Genomic DNA, 21,134 nt, shown 5'->3' on the forward strand with positions numbered 1-21,134 from the left:
GACAGGACTTCTGCCTTACCGTTACAACTCGTCGAGAATGTAAAATTATTTTTTAAAGCGCTTAAAAAAATTGAGAGTATAGAAACAGAAAACTGACATACACCAGTACCTAAAGAAAGAAAATTAGGTGTAATTTTGCCCCAAATTCGGTGATGGCCGAAAAATCAAGAGTGAATCCTCACAACTTAAGGTGGAACCAGGGAAAAGGACGGGAAAACCATTCAAGACTGAAACAGGTCAAGTCCCGGCTCTGACAGCTACGGGCTGGGTGACCTGGAACATACCTCTTAACCCCAGGAGAGAAGTAGGTTCTGTGAGGAAAGGCAAGTCTGAAATTTCTAACACCCTGTACAAGTGCTCACGCTTCTTAATCCAAATTTCCCAGCCTCGGTTTTCTCAGTAAAGGGCCCATCTTCATTTATCCCATGCATTCTATCCACAGGCAAAGCACACACCTTAAAAATGGCATTCAAACAAAGGCATACAGCAACTCAGTTTATTACATGCAGATTCTTCTGCATGGTGGCTAACAGTTCACTGGTCCAAAATTACTAAAATACTTAAAAAACTATACATTATGTAAACAAAACATAAATAAGACAGGATAGTTCTTTGTACATATAGTTTAGTACAGGTTGTTAGGGATTTAGGGGTATGTACAATTTTACACCATGGATTGCATTTTCACAAATGCATAAATATATATATATGTATATTTTTACAGAAACAAAAATAAGATTTCACCAATGACACACAACACCAGAGAGTAGATTTGCAGCAATCATCTAAATTCAAGAAGAAACAGGTAGATGCGAGTGTGTAAAAAGGTGCGCTTACTAGAGTCAAATGAGACTTTGGCCCACTCCTGACTATCTAGTAAACCACTTCTGCAAACATACTCATCCCACCAAGGGAAATGGAACAGATCCCCCTCCCCAAGCAAACAAAACCTGTTGCAAGCGAATAAGAGATACTTTTAAAAAAAAAAAGGATAAAACCCCCACAACTATGTAGAATATGTTTCCAACAGTATAATAAACAGTTAAAATTCTTCTGGGAGTCAAAACAATGCCCCATTAGTTAAAAACTGGCTCGTTTTGTCTAAATTCAAGATGCAGCTGTGTCGGGCTTCTTCAAACCAGTCGACTGAAATGTGGGGAAGACAGAGGCTGGGCTTCGACTGGCAGATACAACCATGTGGGGGAGAGGCGGGGACAGTGGAGACACCTTAGAGGCTGGAGTATTTATGGTATTCAAGATAGCTCCCTCTGGGCTGACCAGCAACTTCTTGACCGATGTGTCTAGATGAAATACTGAAGTGCTACTTGGCAGTGGAGGATTACTGGAGCAAATCGCAGAGACCAGAGATGTTTTCGCCAGAAGAGTTGTCGGAGGAGACTTAATCACTGAAGTCAGGGGGGCTGTTGGTGCTGGAGGTGGGACAGATCCTTTGGCGGTGGTGCTCACCACCTGCGGGGTTGTGTGGACCGTGGGGAGAGAACTTGCATTCCCAAGAGAGTTGACAATTTTTGTAGAGCTTTTCAGAGCAAGCTTTGTCAGGGGGCCACCTGGAGCGTGGTTGGATGCTAGTGTGATCTTCTGGACAGGGTTGTCTACAGGGGGAGGCGGAATGCCTTGGCCACTGTTGAGAATTAAGGGAGGTCCGTATTTTGAGTTAGCAGATATAAGCAGCATGTGGCTGCCAACCCCTAGACCTTGGGGTGGAACGATAAACCGGGTTCCATTAATCATGATCTGAGTCCCAGGTGCCAAAGGAGTACTGGTGTTAATGACAATTTTTTGCTGAATACAAGGTTCGCTGAACTGGGCCCCTGGCAGACTGCTGAGAATGGATGGTGCCATGGGAGTGGGAATGGCAGAGCCCCCAACAGCAGAATTGTAAGTAGGAGTTGATTTGACTGAAGCGGGAGACATCTGCTGGCTTGGCAGAGGGGTCAGGTTGGAGATATTAACGAGTTTAGCTGGGCTGGGTGAAAGGGACGGCAGCTCGGTGTGAGGTTTGTTTGTGTGGCCATGTGTTGGCATTGTTGCTGGAATCCCTGGAGACTGAAAGTGGACTGAAGTCCAGGGTTGCCTCTTAGAGAGAGCTCCTGCCTGGGTGGCTCCTGGAGGTACCACCAGCTGAGGAGCGGTGCTGAGCAGGGCTGGAGAGGTGCTCACAGGCGTGGGCAAGGCAACTGTGACTGGGATCTGCAGAGCTGACGGTAAACACTGAGGAGACACTGTTGGTTGTGTAGCTGAAATCAGAACTGAAGATGCAAGATGCCCTGTTTTCACAGTTGAGATAGCCACCGTGCTGCCGAGATTCGATGTACAAAGTCTATTGGACAGGAGAGGCAACATTCTTGAAGAGGTATCATTGCCACTGACCAAAACTGGAGGCAGTGTCCCAACAGATGCGCTGGTTGAGGTCACTGAGAGAGAACCCAGAGGTACATTTGGTCCCGTGACTGAAAACACGCTGACTGCTCTCGCTGCAGACCCCATGGACTCATTGACAGGAGTGAGATTCTGGTTGACAAGAGTGGAGGAGCTTCCTGGACCAGAATTACTGCTTGTTGACAAGGTCAACGCAGAGCTCTTGCTGCTTTTGTCTTCTCCTTTGGGGGTGACATTCTGCAATATGTTAAGTGATGTTACGGCAGCGGGCACACTGCCTGGCGTATTTACAATCGCTTGACCTATGTTCAGTCCAATCTTCACATCTTTGATCTGAGACACAGCTGGTGACGGACTTACTTTGATGGGGGTGCCCACTGTCGAGGGAATGAGCACAATCTCGGGGGTCTTACCATACGTTCTAGTCAAGGGAGGAGGAAGAGTCTGTTTGAGTGGTTCTGCAACAAGAGTTGGGGCGGAGGTGCCACCGGGAACCGGAGGGTTGATAAACACTAGCTTCTGGGTAGACACACCTGTGGATGTCAGGGCAGATGGCACAGGGATTGCACCTCCGCTGCTTGGAGAAAGACTGGAGGGAGCGGACATCCGCATAAGCTTCGGAGCTGGAGCCCCGATGCCCATGTCGCCATTTATGGCAGCTGATGCTTCAGAGTGTGTAACAGGGTCACTTTTGGGGGTAAGATCTCCCTGGTGAGGCTTATTAGGAGTATGAAAAACACTTCTATTGGTTTGTCCACAATTTCCCGTTGCTATGCTAATTACGCTAACCGAGCTGTTTGGTGGTAGTGGTAGAGGGCTAGAAGACACAGAGGACTTCAAAGGAGAAGAGGATATGGGTGATGTCTTATCTATCAAATGGCCCAAATTACCACTGGCAGGAGGCTGGCCTAATGTAAGTTTGAGATTTTTCCCTACAGATGGATTAAAGCCAGTTGGAATGGAAACAGAAGTTGCTGTCTGGCCAAAGGGTGGGAGGCTAGAAGTCGCAGTTGTTCCGGCTACTGGTGAAAACGTACAGGAGGATGAAGTCGTTGATTTTGGCACTAGAAATGCCTGAAGCTGAGGAGCAAAAGTGAAGACGGAGCCTGAAGAGAGACTGTTGGGCGAGTTCTGATCTGGGTTGGTCTGGACTTTGACGACACCAGTGTTCCCACCTCGAGTCCTCACAAGAATGGACTGTGAATCTCGGATACACACAGTCTTCAGTTCTTGCTTTGCTTCAGAGGAATCAGCAGCTTGTGCAAAACAGTTGAGGGAACTTCCCGGGCTTGTAGACCTACTTTGTGTCAGTGCTGATAGTGGGGGCTGAGCAGCCGAGGAAACGGTGGGTGAGGCAACAGGCTGGGAGGCGGTGGCTGCGGGAACAGCATTCCTGGGTTTTCCAGCCTCACTCTGGCTGGGTTTACCTGGTGGCACTGCTAAGGTACTTACGGAGGTGATGGGTGGCAAAGGCTGAGGCCTAGCACTGCTCATATGTGACAAAGGAGCCACCGTCTTGTTGAAGATGGCACTAGGTAGGTGGGGAGGCACAGGGCCTGGGGAGCTGACAAGAATGGGCGCTAGACCAGGGTTTGCGTTTGCTGCCTGTGGCAGAGGCGACACACAAAGCGGCTCTGCGCCCTTCGGCGGAAGTGGGGGCATTTCTTTTGCAGCTGCTTTTCCTTCCTTGTGCTGAATCAGAAAATTCTTGGGCAGGATGAGAACCTGCTGCATGACTTTTTCTCCCGTCTTGGGGTCCACCACAGGCTGCACCTGAATCTTGACTGAGCTGTTGTGGAGATCTATGGGCAGCCACTGGCCACAGGGCATCTTGTAGACCATCTGTAAAGGGCCCTTTGGACTGGTCTGGCAGGTTGATGCTGGCTTCACGGGACTGGCTTCGGGAGGAGAGAGCACAGGCTTTTCCACAGCGGGAGCACTTCTCCCCATGGAAGGAGGCAGCTGGTTTGTTAAGGTCACTTTGTTCCCAATATTCTTTGCAAGCAAGGCCTGAATCGGTTTGGTCCCTTTTTGGAGAGTAGACACTGCTATTGGGTCCACTGAGGCAAGTGACTCAGGCAGGGATGGCTCTGGTGGCTTTGAGTCATTTACACACTCAGCCGGAACCTCTTCTCCTGAACTCACAACGGCAGTCTCGTTTGTGCTTAACTTGGCTCTCTTCCTCGGGGAAAGCTCTTTCGTGCCACCGTCCAGATAACCCCCTTGTTTGGATGGGCGTTTCACGGTTTTCGGCAGTGTCTTCAGTGTATCTTTTGATGGCAACTCCTTTTTCAAGAGCTTGCTTCTACCCATAGGAAAATTGACTTCAGACAATTTTGTATCATCTGCAAATTATAAAAACATACTTTCTGGTTATACACAACATCAAGTACGATAGCAACAGTAAGACCAATCAATTATAAAACAACAAGGTCAATCTTTGTGCTAGTGATTAAGAAATTCACCCTCGGCTGAGGCTCATGTCTCAGCAACACAGAGACACAAACAAGGTGACCTTTGCCCTGGTAGTTCTGATCTCATAACCAATCTATTATTAATGAGAAATCAATTTTTGGTCCAATTCTGCTAACTCTGTGGTCACTGTAAGTACTAAAGAAAATCTTAAAAAGTCTTTTAAAGAGGTCAAGGCAGCAATCAGGGCTCAGAATGGCTATCTGGAAAGGAATCTAGCTTTCTCTGCCCCCCCGCCCCCGAGAGAAAAACCACACATAGAAGACAGAGGCTCTCTATTACCCTCTTATAAAATGAAAAAGGCACAGAGTCCTCTTCTTTGTATAGTTATCCTAATGGGTAAAAATGTATGTTCCTATCTGGTCAAACAGGGTTGGTGAGAAGCTTTTTGTTGTCAATTCATCAAAGATGTGAAACACAATAGTATAGTACGAGGGGCCTTCCGAAAAGTTCATGGGAAAATGGTAATGAAATGACAATGGAAAAAGCTCCCCAGACTTTGTGAAGCCCCTTCAAACATTTCTAAACACAGACTTTAATATTAACCTCTTACAACCAAAGAAGGTTACCTGGGTTTATAAAATAATACAGGCCGATGATTTGAAGTGAAGTACAAATAAATCCTTATTATCCTAATAATCTGTTTACTCTGGTCTTGTTAGGCCATCGATCTCAGACATTCCTTATTAAAAGGCAGAACAATGCAGTCCCTCAAAATTCACAGCATTAGGGACTTGTCAAGTTTCCTTTAAAGCAAATGTTAGAAATAGGTTCCAGACAGAATAACATGAAGAAGCGAAAGGAGGCTTCCAGGATGTGAGGTCTAGAAGAGCAGTCATGTGTCTCTTGTCAGAAACAACTAGAAGAAACAATGACGGCGCAGGAGACACACCGCATCGCCCCAGACACACACTTCATTAACTAGATTATCCTTTACCTCCACAACACAAGGTAAAACTTTTCTCTGTTCTTTTGATATTGACTAACAATGCTAAAATCCCTACCTAAGTCAAGATGTTCTTTCTCCAGGAGATCAAGAGGGTCTGTCGAGTCTGTAGACTTGGTGATTTCGACTGGAGGAGAATCTTTTCCAGGGTCTCCTTCACCTTCCTCACTAGTCCACAGTTCTCTGGTAAATTTATCATGATCAGGCTGTCTTCTGAAATCATCGTAATCTTTCTTTAGGCGGCTCCTGAAATAAAACACCCAATAAAACAAACAATACACATGTATTAAAACTCTTGGAAACTATTCTAACTTTCAACATTTTACCTCCACTCCTACTTCTCACTTAGTGACTATCTCATTATCTGACATTTTACGCTTTGGACAAGAGTGAAGAAATCTATTTCTCCAACGATTTTAAGCATGAATGCTGCAAGTTTGCCCTTACAGATGCCGAGGTGCGAGACCACAGGCTGTGAGGGTCAGGATGTGTCCACGTGGATGGTTCTGACCTGGACACTTTCCATTTTGCAGTATATGGATTTCCAAATACTATCTTGGTCTCCGGAACTTAGAGGAGTGGGTATATATTGAAATATTGTCTATTAAGTCTGTATTGACATAAAAATGTTTAGAATAGTATTAAAATTCTGTATCCTCAAACCAAACTCCCTGCCATCAGTCGATTCTGACTCACAGCAACTCTGCTGCAGAGTAGATTGCTCTGTGGGCTTCTGAGACTGCAAATCTTTCTAGGAGTAAAAAGCTTCATCGTTCTCTCGAAGAGCAGCTGGCAGATTCAAACTGCTGACCTTGTGGTTAGCAACCCAATGGGTAATCCACTATGCCTTCAAGGCTCCTTTTTATAAGCCATTAAAAAAAATTAAACGAGTTGTAAGCAATATCTATTATAATTTTTTACCATGTTACAGATAAGTCATCAACCAACCAACCAACCCACCGATCATTTACTTTTGAGAATAATGATGCATAAACCTTTGGGTCTCACCAGAAATATATATTTATTAAAATTCAAAATGACTAACTTCAAATTATCTATATTGATTTTTAAAGAGTGTGTCTCTTGTTGTTGTTACTGAGGATCTGTACAACAAAGCATTGATCAATTCAATGGTTTCTATGAGGATAATTCACTGATGTTGAACCACCTCCTTTTCTGGGCTGTTTGGACTCCTCTGTGATAAACTCACCCCCCCCCCCCCCCCCGAGGTTCCTATCTAAGCTTTGGTGCCAGATGTTTCCACTAGGTAAGCTAAACTACTGCTTGGTTTTATTTATTTATTTTCATGATACATAAACTTTTAGTGCTATATAGTAATTCACACATACCATGTAATTCAATGGCTTGAAAAATATTACAGTCAGTCATTTTTGAGGGGTGGGCAAAAAAACAATAAACAACGAGAAATGATTACACATTTAATAAGAAGGCAGTTACCTGTAGGAACTGACAAAAATATGGCCAAAAGGGAAAAAAATCATTTAAATACCTTTAAAAACAGTAATTAAGACTTGAAGGAAAACTTTGCCAAATCTGTAGACTCTGGAAGAACCATTACAAGCAATCCAGAGATCAGATATGGCTCAGGTCTCCACTGTACCAAAAGACTAAGAAAAAAGAACTATTTCCATGAGTCTGTAAAGTAGCCAAAGCACAAGAGAATTTACTTAACTACTGGGATAGGTACTATCTTGATTTGTGGCGAGTTGCTAGCAGTTTTACCCACCATTGTTTCTGAACCATTAGTGCAAATATCAATGCTTGCGGATAAACAATGAGATGAAAACATCTCTCCATACATTTGACTATTACAGGACACTGGCTTCCCAAGTATCTCTGAGGATGAGTAGATGTTGGTACTGGTAAATACGTACTGTTTGGTTTTAAACGGCACCAGAGACTATTTTTGGTGTATGGGGTAAAGAGGATCTCAGGGCACTAATTTTAGGGGCTCACGCAGTCTCCATGCTTCAGGAAAGGACTGACCCGATAAGCTTCCTTGTCCCCTACCTTCTGACTCCAGTCTCTTATCTGGCTCCTCCTTACTCCCTTCGTGATCTCACTGGACCCGCTTCCTTGTTGACATCTGCTCTTAGCATTAAACACTTGCCTGTCCGGGCTCCTGCATCTTACGTCCACAGAGCTCCCACTTCTATCTGAGGGACCGTCAGGGAAGCCACTCCCAGACCCTACAAAACCTTACATGGCCTCACCCTGTGCAAAACAGTCTGTACATTTTCTCCGCAGCACCTACCCCAGCGCACAACTGAGTTTGTCTTTCCTCGGTCACAATACAAGTCCCAACAGTGCTTTCTCAGGGTGGGCACACAGTGGGTGCTCAAAAAAGTCTGAATTAGAGATGACTGGACTACCACGGCCAGATCCCAGGACATCTTCCACCAATCACACATCAAGAAACAAAACCAAAGTCGGGCAGGTTCTAAGTGAGGATTACCTGTTTCTTTGAAAGGCCTTCATTAGTTTTGGTTCCCATGGCAGCAGCTCATTTAAGAGGCGGATCAATGTGCTGTGCAGTTCTTTCACAGCCTGCCTCCGGTGGTACCACTTCCCCTGAAACAGAATTCAAAATGCATCCCTTAGACTGAACTCTGTAAAAATGTCCATCCTCATGCTGAGAGTAAAATAAAATATAAGCATCAATCATCAAATATGCATTTCTTCTTCTGAAGGTTGTGGAATCCTGTAATAACTCTTATTCAATGTAAGGTAAAGATTCTCAAGTCTAAAGGTGCTCTCTGAAAGACCGTTTTTTTCTTAAAAAATAACTTTTTCTTAAGTCTCAAAATTAGACCAACTATAAAATGTTTTGGTAAGTCATTTATTAAGTACAGGTAGTGGTACATATACATTTATATAAACTCATAAGTATTCATTAACAATGAATGTGGTATCACTTGCTTCTGTAAAGTCTTTGTAATATATTGAAGAGTGAGAATAAGAAAAAGAAGAAAAAAACTAGATTTATAATCAAATCCAAAAGCGGTCTTCTTAAGAAATATAACTTCCTTAGGAAAATTTACAATTACTTTATTTTAAAAATGCTCAGCACAGGAAAGCAACCCCGCCCGTCGTCACTGTTAATACTGTTATGGTATGCTAAGATTGATAACTTGTGTAAAAGCCTTGGGACTTGAGTCCAGGTCCACTGGATTCTGTGCTCCAAGCTCTTAAGAACTGGTTCACACGCACACAGGTTCCAAGGACCTCTAGTACAGGCACACCTCAGTAGCACACCCACAATTAGCTGGCTACTGTAGGTATTAAGTCTACAGGAACAGTACGGTATCTCTCTGAGTAGCCAACCTTCTGTCACCCCAATGGTAGTGTGCCTAGCCCCCCCACCCCACACCTTACTACTTTGGGTAACAACACTTGCTGTTTTCCTTTCTTTCTGTAACAGTTTGAGGTGTAATTCTTAGGGCACACAATTACTCATTTCCTTCTAACACAAGACACAAACAGGCACGAGTGACGAACCACAGTTAACATGAATTACGGTAAGGCTTCATCCCCCGGTGACTGCCAAGTCAGAGAGATGGCACCACCTAGAACAAACAGGAGGCCAAACATCTGAACAACTTTACTTACAAAAAGCTTCTCATTTCGGTCTTGGGCATTTTAGTCCCATGTAAACTGATGTGCCTATTAGTTTAGTTTTAGGATAGAAAATAAAACACTCTATGCTTTAAATCAGGGGTGTCAAACTGGCAGCCCGTGGGCCACATGTGGCCCCTGAGGTAATTTTTTTGTGGCCCGCGATGTTCTGAAATAAAATGAAAATAGAAAAAATTGTGATGAAGCAAATAGTGCGTAGGGAAGATCGAGGTGATACCGTACACACAATTCCCTCGTTACATTTTATTTCAGAGCATCGTGGGCCACAAAATATGATGCATGCACCGCGGCTGCCAGTTTGTCAGCCCTGCTTTAAACTACACAATGTTCAGGTGCTTTCCCAGCTCTCGGATTCCCATTTTGGGAGGGAAGCTTTACTAGGAAGAAGCACAGGAAGACGGGGCTTCCTACATGCGTGTGCGTGTAATGAATGTGACACACACGCTGGCTGCACCCGTGTCTTCTTGCTAAGACAACTCAGTTTTATGAGGGAAATTTCAGAAAATGATATTTTATTTCATATACGATCCTACCCCAGACAAGGCTTACTTCTTGTTAAGTGTTTTCTGAAGGTTCATGCAGGACCAAATGTAACTAGTTATACCTCAGAAGTTTACTTTATTCAAAGAAAATGTTGTAAAGATTGTATATTGTTACCCATGAACACAAAATTATTAAGCTAATAGTAAAACCAAGTAAGAATAACCTTCTTTTACGGTAAACAACAAACTGAGGAAGACAAAAAGCCAGATAGACAGAGAGTATAAAACACTCACAAACTAACCCTTAGTGACCGAGTACACTCGGGCAGAGCGCGCCCCTGCGGAGGGAGGGCCTCTGTGCCTGTACATTTTGTGGGAGCACACAGCCTCCTCTTTCCCGCATGATGGCTGGTGGGTGAACTGCCCCTCTTGTGTTAGCAGCCCAATGCCTAGCCCAGTGCCACCCTAAGTTCTTTAAAGGAAGTAGAGTTTTGTTTAAATACAAAGGAGATACTTGTGTAAGCAGCACATTTTCTCTGACTCAGTACGAAATGCACGGTAAGCACAGCAGTGAATGTCCCTTAAGCTCAAGGGAGCAGGAAGAGGGAAGGTGTAATGAAAGCAGGAGGGAGGCCATCCTCTTGGCAGGAGAGTTCAGGGGTAGTGTGCTAAGACTAGGGCGCACCAGGCACCTGGAATGCCCTGAAAGGCAAAGAGGCAGTTCCTGAGAAGGCCAGGCAGTGAGACTGCAGTCTGGCTCAGGCTGATGGGACAGAGGCCTGGGGAGTGGGTGGGTGAGGAGCAGAGGAACGAACGGCTGTGTAGTTCTGAGACATTTGTCAGCTGTGTTTGTCTCTGTAATACATTATTACAGTGGAATTTTGAGTAAAAAAAAAGGTTTAACTTCAGAACAAGCCAACTATGTACAAGGAAGGGACCTTAAACATAAATCAGAAAACTAGATTTCTAACTTCCCTATAACTGCCTTACCCACTTACCAGGCTGAAAATGCCTAGGGTCGCCTAACTTTCCATGTCTTCTCTGGGTTGTGCCCTTTCTTTACAATAAGAACCATATGTACTTGAGTATAAGGTGACTTGAATATCAGCCAAGGGACCTAATTTTACCATGAAAACTTCATTAAAATATGCTGGAAAACTTGGCTTATACATGAGGAGTATATATAGTATCCTCCACTTAGGGCAGTGGTAGTGGTAGGGTATTTTCATTTACAAGTTTAAATTGCATACTTAATCCTTTTGCACCTGGAAAACAAACCACAAAGTCCATCACTGTAGTAATGTAAACTAATGAAAGCACAGAGCAATGACCTCAAAAAAGGGCCACGGGGTGCATTGCATTTCTTGTTTTCACATCTATCAAAAGGGGCAAAGGTTTCAAAGGAGTTGAGAAACACTGCCCGAGGACTACTTAATTTTAGCCACCTGACGGCCGGAGAGGAATGCACACTGCTGGTTTCACCTCATCCTCTCGTCTGTGGTCAAAACATGATGCTTGCAATTCAAGTGGAATCAAAATCCTAACATGCTACTTTTTACTTATTACTGGTCTCAGAGCAAAACATTTTACATTTTTAAATCTGTGATATGATAAAAACTTCCCTTAACTTGGGTGAAATTCAAAATCTAATAAATACCGACTGAACTTTAAAACAGGCGTTGACTAAGCTGAGCAGCTTATTAATGTACAGAAATAAGGGAAAACCTCAAGAACAGTGATCATGCTTCTTCTTTCAGGATCCACGTTTATGAAAGGAAATGGCCTAAAGTCACCCATGGCAATTCTTAGAAAGTGATGTAGACTTTGGACTAGAAGCCTAGGTCTCCTGTATGCTAACGTCCACTCCCTTCCTGCTACACCCTCATACCAGTTCTTCCTAAAGAAGAAACACATGGTCTATAGTGGGCACATGGCAGTGTTTTTAAATACAGGCACTTCTCTAATTAAGAATTAATCATCTCTGAAATGATCTAATCTAACTACTATCAGCAATTAAAACTACAGCGACGCTAATTTTTAGGTCAATTTGAAAACATTTATATTTTACTACCGCTTTTAAGCAGTAGATTAGAAAACAAACAAAGCAGATGACATGGGATCAAAGGGACACGGGAACTGAAATGTCAGATGAGAAAAGCTCGAGGTCAGCGAGTCTATGCTAATCGCCGGGGAGACGGATTAGCCAAAGGTCATGTGTTGAACGGTGCTATCACTAGCACTATAAAAAGATATTTAATAAGCTTGAAACATACAGATTTAGCTCTGACTTTACTTGATATCAAAGGTACGTGAACAGGGGGAATAAATGAACTGTTTTCAATAGCAGAATTCTCATCTGTTATGAGAGATTAAAAACTATATTCTTATCAAGGAGTCCATGTAGAAAAAGAATGGTTGGAAATTGATTGTGGCAGCAATTTTACAATTCTACTTGACATGAGTGAAATATGGAATATATGTATTAAATCCCTAAAAAACAAAACTATGTTCTTAGATAATCTCTGGGTACAGTGTGAATTTAATAATTCAAACATTTACTGACAATCGGCCATTAAAAAAAAAGTAAAAATTTTCTTTTATGCATCTACTATACAGCTTAATACAAAATCAAGCACAGATTCCTAACATCCAAGGAACCAAAAGGCATACAAGCAGTCTCAATCTGATGCTTACCTCTCATTGCTTCCTCATCCAGTGTCCACAGCAGCTGCAGATTGCCAGCTCCCTCACAAGATGCCCCAGCTGCCAGACACGGAAGGTTTTATAACCCCCCAGAAATCACCACAAAAAAGGAGTTGGTCTCCGGCCGTTAGCCCTTTGTTATATTATGCAGTTTTATAAGTTTTTGAGTTTGGTGTGATACATTAGTATCCTGGAGTGATCGATCAGAAGGGAAGGGAAACTCAAAACAAAATAAAACAAAAAACTTACAAAACTACACAATATTGTCAAAGGAAAGCTATGTTTCTCTTGTGTGTGAGATAAGTGGGGAGGGGTGCTTACCTTACAACTACAGAGCAGCTCCGTTCTGCCGCAGTGAGCGGGCATGGGTATGGCAGCACCAGCATAGTGCTGGGTGGGAGCTGCACGGAGAGGGAGCTGGCAAGCAGCGGATGCTGGGGACAGTGGACACCTGAAAGGAAGGAAAGAGGAAGAGAAATGAATTCCTAACGTATTCCACGCCTCATCAACGGGGGCATTGCTGTATTTTATCCGAAGAAAATAGGCATCAACAGTCTTAGGAAGAAGAAAAGACGACCAAGTAGAGAGAATGGTTTCTTTAAATTGTGAAGCACCATGTTAGAGGTGAACACACCTTTGGGATGAAAGAGCAGGCTCCATAAACATGATGCCTACGAATGAAGGACAAGCACTACTTTTCTATAAATGCTTATTTGCAGATATTTTGTAACAATATGGACCAAGAAAATTATTTTATTATAGGTTGGTTCTTGTCACAGATGTAAATCCCTTAGTAGAAAAGAGATTAAGTGACAAATCAACTTTTCAGAAAAGTCAAACAGATACCTACATAAAGACCAGTTATTGATGGTGGGGCAGGAGGCAGGTAAAAGGAAAGAGGAAAGATCTAGGAATCAAAACTAAGAATATAGGTACAAATATAGGTGTGTATACATGTAAATATATTAATTCATAAAACTAGAGGTATTAGCCTATGTACATATATTTCTATGGCAATACACTGAGGTAGTAGACAGATTTGGGGCCACTGCTAAAGCCCTCCCTCAGTGCAAGAACACCTTGTTCTAGCAATGCGGCATTCTGTGAGGCTCACCTTCTCTGCACGAGATCGCTGAAGACAAAACGGTTGTATAAACAAATGTGGTGAAGAGAGCTGATGCCCTGGAAAGATATAGCCTGGGGTCTTAAAGGCTTGAAGTTAAATATGCAGCTATCTAGCAGAGAAGCAACAAGCCCACATGGAAGCAGCACATCAGCCTATGCAATCATGAGGTGTTGACAGGATCTGATAACAGGCATCAGAAGACCCCAAACAAACAAACAAACAAAACCACATAGTTGAGAATGGGGGGGGGTGTGGAGGAGCAGATCCATCTGTAGACAATAGAACATCCCCTCACAGAAGAGTCCCAAGGAAGGCATGAGTCAACTAGGGCCCAGTATAGCACCAATGAATCACACAATATTCCTCTGGTTCCTTCAGGCTGCCTCACCACCACCCCACCCCACTTCCATGACCCCAGTCCTGCCTTTCACCGTGGGCTAGGCCAGAGCATGTGCACAGGTAACAGATAAGAGGTAAGAACTCACGACGCATGGAATCCAGGAACAGAAATGGGAGTAGTGATACCAGGAGGGTAGGGGGCAGGCAGGTGGGGAGAGGAAGGGAGGAAGGGAAGCAAGGGGGAACCAATTCTAATGATCAATACATAACCACTCCCCTCCAACCCTCCGGAGGACGAACAACAGAAACTGTGGGGGAAGGGTGACAGTGGCTGGTATATGAAAATAATAATTTGTAATATATCAAGGGGTCATGAGGGTGGAAGGGGGGAGGGAGGGGGAAAGGAGCTGATACCAAGGGCTCATATAGAAAAGTAAATGTTTAGGAAATAATGATGGCAACATGTGCACAAATATGTTTGATACAACTGATGTATGACTGTTGTAAGAGTTGTAAAAGCCCCCAATAAAGCGATCTTTTAATAATAAAAAAGATCGGTTGTTGAAAGTATTAGCAACATTGAAAGGCAGGTAGCACAGTAAAATCAAATTCAGTGTAAGTACTGAATTCGTAAGTAACATAAGATAGAAAAGTGGTATTACGTTCCATAAGGAGTCACTCTTCCTTATTGCTTACCTAGAAAAACTTTCACTGCATTGTCAGTTTTGGGGGTAAAATAGCACATTTTGTTAGCACAGCGTCCCTTGAAAAAGCACTAGTGCGTAAGACTAGAGTGGAATGTTTGCAAATCAACATAAACATTTAAAAAGTATTGTACCACCACTAGCAGTTCGAACCTAAATCATCTTATTCCTATGCTAGTATTTTTGGAGATGATCTCACCAATTTTCGCATGAAGACTAGTAGAAAAGTACTTGTACTTTATATTTCTAAATTAGCAGCTGGGCAGGAAGCATGAAAGCAAACCACCACAATGATGGGACTACTGGGAGTTTGTCATTTGGCTTTATCAAGACGAACAAGCTGGCTGACATATATTCCTGGTAAGGGGGGTTTGCTGTCACAGAGAAGAAAATCTAAAAATACACAGAGCAGGTGGGATAGCATCTTTTTCATTTGCAAAAAAAGTACCCCCACCTGAAAAGCCTCTGGCTGGGTCTCTTCAGTAAAATGAAGGCAGAGAGCAAGTGAGGACATGTTCTCAGGCCTGCCCAGGCTAGCAGAAAGCTGGGTGGCCCTGCGATCCACCACCTCATCTGGGTCACAACGGAATGTAGGCTTGATTGGCAGCATCAGGGCATATGAGGTCACATGTAAGTGAAATGAACACGGCACAAACTATAAAAGCATGGAGTGCCCTACTTATTTCTACCCACAATGCCTAGCACAGAGTAGGCGCACACTTCATACTCAACTACGTAAGTGCACTTCCCAGGTAATGGAAGTTTCCGCTGTGGATGCAAAAGATCAACGTGTGAGTTAGCTATTCCAAGGGCACAGTGAGTATCATGTAACTATGGATGACTTGCAGGGCTCATCAGAAGTTACTTATGTGACAATCCAACTCTACCTAGTTTTTTTAGGGCTATCCGACTCCCAGATCCCTGTTAAATGTCATCAACATGGAGAAGATGTATTGATAGCTAAACCTCTCCAGTTTTTAAATACTATTCTTCCACAATTCAAAAAGGGCACTGAACTAGCCCATTTTAGTGTCTTTCAAACGAGTCGGGCATCTTTCAAAACAGTGGTAGAATGATTTGGAAAAGGATAGAGAATGATTATAGAATGTGAGGTGTCATCAATGTCACTGAATTCTACAGAGATTGTTGAGGTACATGCTGTTTATTTTCATAACCCCCCCACCCAAATCAGAAAAAGGTGCCCCTTTGTTTCCTGCCTTTAATTCTACAGCAACATAACCTTACATTTTTTATATTGTCACCAAATTATTTTGGGTTAAATTAAGTTTTCCAGAATTCTTATCAAGGAAAGTTACTGTTAAATGATACCAATTTACTCTGGATTTTAAAAATATTTGACATTTCAAATGTCACTTCCATTGAATTAAGTTATGTGTGGGATAGAGAATTCCACAGGGTTTACGACAAATCATGATGCCACAATGTGAAGCAATGGGACTTGGTCGAGCAATAGTTAAACACTTGGCTTAAGACTGAAAGGCTGGTGGTTTGAACCCAGTCCGTGGCTCTACTGGAGAAAAGCTCTGACGACGTCCCATAGACTCCAGCCTAGGGAACTCTCTGGGGCAGTTCTACTCTGTTATACAGGGCCACCAGGAATCAGAATCAACTACATGGCACCTTCTGTAACTATGGAATCTCACTGGGCTCCACTAGTCCTTGGAGTTCATTTCATGCTGGGAATATACAGCATTAATTCTGCCTGTTGTAAAAATACCAGACTTTCTCTGGAAGAAACGTGGTGATTAAATATTGTTTTAATGAGTGCTTCCTTGATGGGTTACAAATTGTATTCCAAATCGTCAGATGAGAAAGAGTAACACTATTAACGAGAATTACAATTCTGGCCTTGGTTGGACATAGTAATAATTAAAGTAAAAAATAATAACCAACATAAAATTTGCCATCTATACATGAGGTTAATTAATTTTCTGATAACTTGATGACAACGGTCAAGTGCAGCACGGTCTTACCAGTCACGGATGATTTGGGTTCACATCTCTGTCCCCTATTATTTTGATCTTGTCAGCTAGCTAACATTTGATTATTTATGAATCAAGTGTCCATGTTCTTTTTACCCTGCTCCACTACTCCTTATACATATTTAGGGGCTTCAAAAGTTCATGGAAAAACTACATTATCTTTTAACCCCATTTACCCATGAACTTTTAGAACCCTCTTATAGAATTTGCCCTTGAATTACAGGTGTCTTGATATTTGGTAATTCCTGCATAAACAGCTTGAAAACAGCAACACCTTGTCCGTTAGTCTGTCTCACTGTGGTGGTTTACATGTTGTTCTACAAACTGGAGGTTATACACTGGTATTCTGAACACCACCAGGGTTATTCATGGTGGACAGGTTTCTGCAGCGTGTTTAGACTGACAGTGGTGTGCTCGTTCTGAGTAAACCGACAGTGAAAACCTGTCGAGTTGTAGCACAGGATTTTCTGACATAGTGCTCGAAGTTAAGACACTCAGGATGGAAGGCACTAAAATGTGGCTGGGGAAGCCCTGCCTCCTCAACGCCGAGTTGACGTGGATGCAATAAAGCTGTGGGGAGCTTCATTTGCCAATGTGGTGTGATGCAAAATGCGAACACATAGGTGCAAACATCCATTAATAACTGGATCATAAAATATAAAGTATGACTCAATGAAAGTTGTAAGTTGTCAGAAGTGAAATGGAATAGCACTGACCATTTGGACACTCATATAGTTTATTATGCAGGGAATGGCATATTGAAGAGAAATAGCATTTATTCTCAAAAAGAGCATTACAAAATCTATCTTGAAGTATCATGCTTGAGTGACATGAATATTCATTCACCTAAAAGTAAGATAGGTTAATGTGGCAAGAATTCAAATTTATGCAGTAACCACAAATGTCAAATATAAAGATAGTGAAGCTTCTCACCAATTTGCAATCTGAAATTGATCAAGCATGCCATCAAGTAATGTGGATAATTACTGGTGATTGGAATGCGAAAGTTTGAAGCAAACAAGAAGGGTCAATAGTTAGGAAACAACAATTTGGTGACAGAAATAACACAAGAGATTGTTTGCATAATAGAATTTTACAAAACCAATGATTAATTCATTGAAAATATCCTTTTCAACAACCTAAGTGGACTTCAATAGACAGGATATGCAAGAATCAAACAAACTGCATCTCTGGAAAGAGACAATGGAAAATCTAACATCATCAATCAGAATAAGGTTAAGAGCTGATAGCTCTTAACAGAGCATCAATTGCTCATTAGCAACTTCAGGTTGAAGCTGTAGAAAATGAAAATAAGTCCCAAAAGTCAGTCTAGCCCACCTGAATTTAGAAACCATCTCAGGGATACATCTGCCAGGACAGATGTAGCTACAGAGACAGTGACTGGATCCATGGCCCCTTGGAGGCCTGGCAGGGGAAGTTGGGAGAAAGCTAGTAACGACAAGTACGAGAAGGGAGAGAATGTTCTAAAACTGATTGTGGTCATCTCTGTACAAATCTTTTTAATAGGACTGAACTACTGAATTGTTGCACATATGAAGTATATGCCAATAAAAGTGTTGGGGGGATAGAGCTGATGTACTGAAGACTAGTGACTGAAGAACTAGATGTGTTGTGGGATGGTATCAAGGACACTAGCATGGAAAAAGCAAGTTCATTATAAAGAAGTAAAAGAGAAGAGACTCTGAAATTTTCTCTTGAAGATAGAGCAGGTAAAGCTAAAGAAAGAAATGAAGAGTTGACCAGATTTCAAAGAGCAGCCTGAGAGGATGATGGGAATGATTATAATGAAATTTGCAAAGACCTGGAGTTTTTTTTTTAAACAAACCAACCAATCAAAACACCCTGACATTTCCTGAAAAGAAACAGCTGAGGGGAAAATGTAAGCCTCAAGTTGCAATACTGAAGAAATTGATGGCAAAAAATGAATGAGATAGGAAGTACCACAAGATGGAAGCAACAGAGTCACCGAATAAAAAAATAACTGGTCCATAATTCAACCATTTCAGGAGCTAACATATGATCCAGAACCAACTGTATTTAAGGAACAAGTGCAAGCTGCACTGAGGTATTAACAAAAATTTGTCAATACCAGGAATTGACATGTTATCAGTTGAGATGTTTCAACCAATGGAGGCAATATCGGAAGCATTTACTTGTCTATGCCAAGAAAATTGGAAGGCAGTCACCAAGCCAACCGAGATCCACACTTGTGCCCATTCCAAAGCCAGATGAACCAAAAGAATGCAGCAATTATGAAATACTATCATTAATATCACATGCAAGTAAAAAATTATGAAGATAATTCAAATATGGTTGTACATCAAGAGAGCCATGCTATAAATCCAAGTCAGATTCAGAAGATGTGAAATAAGTGATATTATTGCTGATGTTGAATAGATCGTGGCTGGTAGGAGAGAATACCAGTTGTCTACTTGTGTTTCACTGACTAAAAAAAACCAATCTGCTGTAAAGACTTCTTTACAATGTTAAAAAGCAAATATGTTACTTTGAGGACTAAGATGTAGCCTACCAAATTCTTGCTCTTGGCTCACAGACATGTGAAAGCTGAACAATGAATAAGGAAGAATGACGAATTAGTGCCTTTGAATTATGGTATTTATAAAGAATTTCAAATACACTACGACTGTCATAAAAACAAACAAATCTGCCTCGAAAGAATCACTGCTAAAATGCTCTTTAGAAGTAAGGATGGTGAGATTTCATCTTACCTACTTTGGGCATGGTATCAGGGGAACCAGTCCCTGGAAAAGACACCATGTTTCGTCAGGTAGAGGGCAGTGAAGAGGAGGAAGCCCTTCTAACAAGGTGCAGGGACTTGGTAGCTACTACAATGAATTCAAGCACACCAACTGGAACAGGGAAAGGCCGTTTCTCCTTTCGTAGATAGCATCGCTGTGATTGGAGCAATTTGATACCGCCTGACAATAATAATGAAAGAAATTTTAAAGTTTTTCTGAATGGAATGTTGGCTTGAGTGAGGAAATTAGTAACTCTCCCTTATTGTTCTGGCAGATCTTATCTGGTAAGGGCCTGCAGAGAAAGCACCCCGAAGTAAGTAGGTGCTTACAGGAGTGTATTTTAAGTGTACAGCTATATAATATCTATCATTAGTAATGACAATTATCATAATCAAAGGTTATATGGAATACAGCTCCTCTTTGTCATTGGAGCTATTATTGTAAATAAAAAAGTCAAAGAGTTAATAGTTTTGCTTTTCAAAATTATAATTTATTGTTTTTAGTCAAAGCTCACATATAAAACCAGGGTCCCATTTAATAATTTCTGCACATTGGTTACATTCTTCACCAAGTGTCAGTATTTCTAGCCTGGTGGCCGGCCCTCTCTTACCCTATCACCCCTGCCTTAGGGTAAGCGTTGATAGTTTGGCCCCATGTAGTGACTTTTTAAAGTGCACGGTGCTCATGGCTGATACGGGTACTTTTTGAGGTGACCTCTGAGAGTGGTTTTAGTTGCCAGTTTAAAAGATATTGCAGGGTGGCATGTCTTAGGAGTTCTTCTTGTCTCTACAGGTCCAGTAAGTCCAGATTTTTTATGATGACTCTAAGTCCTATTTCATACGGTTCTGACACCTCTTATGCAGATCAATATTAACACTCCATTAGTTTGGCAACAGGGAAAGAATCCTACAAGACATGAAGTCAAACTCGCTCCCACCGACCTCATGCATTTCATCATCCAGAGTCCCTAAGGTCTGAAGAAGTATGGTCCAATTCTATTAAGTATGGCTCCTTGCTTTCTTAATCCAGACTACTAGTAGGACAAGTCCATGGACAAAGACAAGAAAAGACAGCTGACAAACTGCTAGACAACGCAAGAAGAGACAAACAAAAGCAAAAACCAAAAAGTCGCTTTTCCAAGAGGTCTGGTGGTACTATGGGCTGAGTGTGGGCCTGTTAACCACCAAGTTGGCGCTGCAAACCTACTAGCTGAGGGAGCAAGATGAGGTTGTCTGCTCCCAAAGAGATTTAAGTCTTAGAACCTCATTGGGGTAGTTATGAGTTGGAATCAATTCGATGGCAGTGGGTGTTTATTTTTTGGAGGAGGGGAGGGGTTAAAGACCTTTTGTTGAATATTTAAGAATATTTGAATTAAGAGATACGGATGGGCTTTAGAGTCCTGACTGTGGTGTGCGTTACACATTGGGTTGCTTACCATAAGGTCAGCAGTTTAAAATCATCAGCCCCTCCGTGGAAGAAAGATGAGACTTTCTACTCCCCTAAAGAATTACAGTCTTGGAAA

The 21,134-nt window shown here is 42.2% G+C and overlaps 1 protein-coding gene across 4 annotated transcripts in view; it reads right to left on the reverse strand.

Annotated features, from left to right (window-relative positions):
• Positions 1 to 502: 502 nt before the first annotated feature.
• Positions 503 to 21,134, reverse strand: part of BRD10 (bromodomain containing 10) — a 77,476-nt gene continuing 56,844 nt past the window's right edge. For 3 of the 4 annotated variants that reach the window (XM_075559898.1, XM_075559897.1, XM_075559896.1), the window contains 3 exons: positions 8,295 to 8,410; positions 5,877 to 6,064; positions 503 to 4,745 (listed from right to left, as the gene is read on the reverse strand). In XM_075559898.1, coding sequence (XP_075416013.1) covers positions 1,108 to 4,745; positions 5,877 to 6,064; positions 8,295 to 8,410 — 3,942 coding nt within the window. In that variant the 3' untranslated portion in view covers positions 503 to 1,107. Of the gene's footprint in view, positions 4,746 to 5,876; positions 6,065 to 8,294; positions 8,411 to 12,981; positions 13,112 to 21,134 lie in introns of those variants that run through there. The other variant, XM_075559899.1, reaches the window with a different exon arrangement.

Source organism: Tenrec ecaudatus, chromosome 10 (genome assembly GCF_050624435.1).
Source record: "Tenrec ecaudatus isolate mTenEca1 chromosome 10, mTenEca1.hap1, whole genome shotgun sequence".
NCBI classification, from domain to species: Eukaryota; Metazoa; Chordata; class Mammalia; order Afrosoricida; family Tenrecidae; genus Tenrec; species Tenrec ecaudatus.